The 5,400-nt window shown below is 36.3% G+C and overlaps 1 protein-coding gene across 3 annotated transcripts; it reads left to right on the top strand.

Moving 5' to 3' along the window:
• Positions 1-680: 680 nt before the first annotated feature.
• LOC107478080 (ribosomal RNA-processing protein 14) lies at positions 681-3,476 on the top strand. Of its 3 annotated transcripts, none has more exons than XM_016098199.3 (2): positions 681-925; positions 2,140-3,476. In XM_016098199.3, exon 2 carries the CDS (start codon positions 2,149-2,151, stop codon positions 3,184-3,186), a length of 1,038 nt encoding a protein of 345 aa, XP_015953685.1. In that variant the 5' UTR covers positions 681-925; positions 2,140-2,148; the 3' UTR covers positions 3,187-3,476. The 3 variants fall into 3 exon arrangements, with proteins under 3 accessions (XP_015953685.1, XP_015953686.1, XP_052115412.1); XM_016098200.3 differs by having other exon boundaries at positions 2,127-3,476; XM_052259452.1 differs by lacking the exon at positions 681-925 and having other exon boundaries at positions 2,095-3,476.
• The last annotated feature ends 1,924 nt before the right edge of the window (positions 3,477-5,400 follow it).

Genomic DNA, 5,400 nt, shown 5'->3' with positions numbered 1-5,400 from the left:
ATAGTAACATTAGTTTAATAATAATACTTGATTTAATTTTATTTTTTCACATTTTTTTCATGGACAAATCTTGATAATATTTTTTATGGATTTTTATATTTAAATTATTTAAATGTAATATTTTATGAAAATGTGTAATCTATAACATATTTATGCATTTTCATAAATCTTATATATCTCGAGTACAAAACATTTAAAACCACACAAAAAATATAATTTGAGTACATTATAATCGACATACATACAATTTAAAAATTTGTGCATAAACTAAATGTACTGTATCTAGTATACATTTATACCAAAATTTCTAGCACTGTACTTAGGATATATACAATTTATAAAAATATTTTTCTCTTTAAACAATAAATTTATTTATTTTTAAAATATTAAAAAAATAAAATATAACACATATTATCTAAAAATAAAATTATTTAGTTTTTATTATTTTCTAATTATTAAAATTTTAAACTTTAAATATAAAAAATACTCAATTATTATAAAATTATACAAAAATCTTAATTAATTTAAATCTAAACTTTTTAAAATTGAGATTTGAACCCAAAATTAAGAGTGACAAACAGTCCGAAATTCGCGAACTTATGCGGAGCGGGGTGAGCATGCTCGACAGACCCGCCATTTTGTTTTTTATTTTTTATTTTAAGCCTGGTAAAGCATTTCAGACGCATAGCATAACTGGACCCGATTTAACAACCCTAAACCTTACCCATAACACCGAACCTCACCAGCCTCCATCTCAGTCTCACCCACCGACCAAACCAGCTCCCTCTCTCCGTGCCCTGTATCCATTGGCGGCGCCCGGCGCCATCGCGCCTCTCCTCTCCGTCGCAGGTTCGCGCCCCGCCGTCGCGCTGCTGCTCCTCCTGTGTCGGATCCACGGTGTTCTGTATTTCTTTCGATAGTTCAGGTAATATTTTGCAATGGATTCTATGATTTGAATTCCTGTACAATAAATCATAAATTAAGCACCATTAGGTTTCTGAATATTCATTAGGTAATATTTTGCAAGACAATGAATATCAGTTTGTTTTTTTTTTCTTTTTTTTTGGTGTGCAAATGGGGTTTCATTCTCTGAATTGATTGTGGTGGCTCATGGATTCTGACCTATTTCTTGTTCTGTGAAAAGGGGTTGTTTGCTTTTGGGTCGGTTGAGTGTTTGTGTGGTGTTTCGCTCTGTTTTATCTTCGTCTGAAGGTGAATCTTGGGTGCTGCTATTCTTTGATTGCTTCTATGTACTCTTTCTCTTCATGTTATTTGGTTTAATACTTTAGTTGACTCTTTGGGTTGTTTTGTTGTTTCTAAAGTTTTAGTTTTTATTGGAATTTACATGCCAATCATAGTAATCTGTAACTGGGATGAGGATTAAAGCTGTTGATTAAGGAATTTGTATCTCTTGCAACTCTGTGATGATGTGTATATATATGCATGAATAGCTTCTATGGAAGTCCTCTGATTGGTTTAAGTGCCACAGCTGTAAAATTGATGTCTGTTATTGTGATTCTTTGTTTTTAATTTTTTAATTTTTCCCTTTTTTCTAAAATAAATCCCTGGAGATCCGGATATCCGGTGGATATTGGTTCCGCTCCCTGGTACGGGGAGTGTTTCTGGGGATGAGGGACGGGGGGCATGTCCCCCCCTTCCCATGCAGACCCGTTGCCATCCCTTTTAACTTTTTCATTCATCCCTAGGACCCAAACTAACCCAGTGACCTCCCTGACCCAAACAAGTAAACCTGAAAGTCTGAAACTATAGTAGTCTCTCTCTCTCTCTCTCTCTCTCTCTCTCTCTCTCTCTCTCTCTCTTTCTCTCTCTCTCTCTCTCTCTCTGCCCTTCCATTCCCTTGCCGCTGCATCAGGTGCTTCTCTTCTCATCTCTTTTACTGTTCTCTTTCATTATTTTGCTGTTACTGTAATAGAGTGTGTTGTTTGCTGTTTTTTTACTTCAAAGCACTAAGGTTTAGGTGCCAATTTCCCTCTTCCATTTTCTTATCATCTATAGGTTCAACTTCGTAACAAGCTTTCCCATTATCAGTGATGAAATTTTGAGTTTCACATAAGTTTCAGTAACTAGGCTTTCCCACCTTAAACCCTAATGGAAACTAATTTCAGTTCCGTTACCCAGGGGAAGAAGATGAGGAAGAAGAAGCAACAATCTGTTGCAGAGGCTGATGCAGTTCAAGATTTAGACTCTGTGATTCATGACCATACTCTTTTCTTTGACAAGTTGATTGAACTCATCCCTGCCAAGTTTTACCTTCCAACCGACGATAAGGATAAGCCGTGGTTTCAGGGTCTCAGCAAGGCTAAGAAAGCTGAGGCGAAGAGGGAAACTAAGGAGAATATTAAGAAGTCTCGAAGGGAACGGTTGGATCCTGAAAATCCCCCTGCCACTACTCTTGACTTGTTGAAGCAGAACTTGGGTAAGGAGAAAGCAAATGAGAGTAGCGATGAGGAGGACGGTGAGGCTAAGCCCATTGCCCTTGAAGGGGACAATCGGTCTGTGACTTATGAAGAGCTTCGGCAAAGGCTTCATCGTAAGCTTGAGGAGTTTCGTTCAAGTCGCGAGAATTCGGGAAGGTCAAAGAAGAGGGAGGAAAGAAATGCGAAGAGAGGGTTTGAGGACAGGAAACGCAAGAGGGGTAGTGAAAATGAAGAAAATAAAGTTGCAAAGAAAGAGTCTACGGAGAAAGTGAAGAAGGATGCTGCCGAGACCTCGAAAGAGCTTGTGTTTGGTCATATCAAACTTACAGATGGTGAAATGCAAGGTAAGAAGAAAAGGAAACTTTCGAGGCATAAGGAACTTGAAAGGGCAAAGAAGTTGGAGGAAGCGAAGAATGATCCCCAGAAAGGTGAGGCTGTTGCAAAGAAGCAATCGTGGAAAGCAGCATTGGATAGAGCATCGGGGATTAAGGTTCATGATGATCCCAAGCTGTTAGAAAAAAGCATTCGTAAAGAGAAGAAGAAGCAACAGAAGAATGCAGAGAAATGGAAAGAGAGAATTCAAACAAGGGACCAGTTGAAGGCAGAGAAGCAGCAAAAGAGATCAGATAATATTTCTGAGAGGATTCATCAGAAGAAGATGCGTAAAATCGCAAAGAGAGAGAAAAAGCTTTTGCGGCCTGGCTTTGAAGGTCGCAAGGAAGGTTTTATCACTGAAGGTTCCAGTTAACTTAATTCAATGTTGGTTGGTATCTTTCCTTCATAGAGTCATAATATTTTGAGTGTTAGAATATGACAAATAGAACATATCAATTTCTCTGTCTGGTTTAGTATGTCTCTTAAAATTGAACAATTTTTTTTTCTATGATGGGTATTCATATAACATTTTGGCAATTCAGCAGTCCATATGATCAGTTTCTGGTTATAGTGGAATACCGGCATTTTATTGAATTTCAACTATCACAAGCTGTTTGATTACATTATATCATGATAGACTGATATACACTGGTTGTTGTTTTTCTTTCCTGAGTTGCTTGCAAACTTGCCTACAGTATCGAACTGTTGCTTCTTCACTAAATCTTCGGGTATGTTACAATCCATGTTTGAAATCCAAAGTCTTGATCGAAGTACAGTTGCAGAATTTCAGCCTGTGTCTAACATGAATCCTACAATTAAGTTAGTTAGATTCCAATTGTGTTTATTCTGAAATATAGTAAACTTTGATGCTATGCTATGTTAGTATATTGCATTTTATTATCCCTTTTCAGTGATCATCTCATCATCTACAATAAATTTTCTTCTATTTTATTGCATGTAGATTGTAGTATACCTATTTACTATCATAATTGGTTTCACAACAATTATATTGGTGGTTTGTAGAGTGTGGACCATTTACAGGCATGGATATTTTTTTGGAGAGTGTATAATCAACTGAATCTGTTCCAAATGTTTGGAAAGATCAATTTATAGCTTTGTGGTATTTCAGTGAATCTCTTGTCTGCTGCTAATGAATGTCACCAATGAAATGACAGTCAAAGCACTTTGCCTCCATATATAACCATCATTCTAGCAAACTCTGATATAGGTTGATGTTAGAGAATGGCAAATTCTTGGAGGGTAAACATCACTAATTGATTTCTATCTCTGGTTTGGTATAATTCTAATAGAGTAAGTTCGTTCTTTCTGTTGTCAATCATGTGACGTATTTTGCCAATTCAGCAATACATAAGATCGGTTTAGATTCTTGGATACGGACATATGAGTCATAATTCATAACTATCACGAGCTCTTTGCTTGATCCATGCCGTCATAGACTAATGCACTGTTCATTGAATCATTTTTCTGTGTGTAATATGCTGAGAATGTTTATCTTGCTGTTATTATTTTCTTGGGGCACTTAAACCTGCAATGTTTTATTCTGTACGATCTTTGCATTACTTCATTCATAATGGTTACTTCATTGTTGAACTGTTACTTCATTCACCAAAATCTTCTAGTATGCTGAGTTTATCATCTTGTATGAATACGTTGGTCATACTTGTTTTGTGTTTGAATCACAGAAAATATTGATTCTATCCTGTGCTGTCCTGTACTGTATTTTAGTTATGTACCATGGTAAAACATGGTAATTATTACTTTTGCACTGATTATATTTAACCTGAACATAGACTCTATAGATTGTAGACTGTTAGTTAACCATAGTTGTCTCAGATTTCATGTCAAATTGTTTTCTCCCTTTCCATATAGCTAGAAAGTGTTGCCTCAATCAAAGATCAGGTGTGGCAATTCAACAAGTCCAGAGGTAGCTATTATTTCCTATAAGCCTTTGGAATCCCTCATGTTGCCATGCTCACTATGGCTGGGTTTTGCACCTTGGATTCGGGTGTATTTGTGAGTTGGGATCTGAAAGGAGAGGGAGAGGGAGAGGGAGAGAGAGTCCACATAGCATTTTAGACCCTTTTCTTCCCACTTTTCCTCGAAAGTCCTACCTCAAAAATACACTCTTAAAGAGTAATGTTCTTGAGTTTTGTTTTGGAAAGGAACAAGAAGGAGGAATATATATTGAATATAGTTTAGTGTGTATGCGTTCCTGACGCTTTTATACTTCAAAGTTCAAACCGGAACTCACAAACACATCTTTAGTCTAAAAAGAGTGAGCCCATCATCATTTCAAATTTCAACTATTTAGCATTCTCCAAAGCATAAATAATGTCCAAGCCTCTATTCCTAAACAACGTTCAGTCTAGATATAGATATTACTACTACTACTACTATAGTCCTCAATCTTTTGTAGTACTTAGTATGTGTTTGGATTTATGTTGGGCAAACTTGAGTTTGAATATGGATTTATGTTGGGCAAACTGGAGTTTAAATAGAAGTAATTTTGTAGAATTGATTTTGGGTAGAAGTGAGTTTGTGCTAACATGATTTATGTTTGGTAATT

This window comes from Arachis duranensis, chromosome 3 (genome assembly GCF_000817695.3).
Source record: "Arachis duranensis cultivar V14167 chromosome 3, aradu.V14167.gnm2.J7QH, whole genome shotgun sequence".
NCBI classification, from domain to species: domain Eukaryota; kingdom Viridiplantae; phylum Streptophyta; class Magnoliopsida; order Fabales; family Fabaceae; genus Arachis; species Arachis duranensis.
This window is presented reverse-complemented; position numbering and strand designations above follow the sequence as displayed.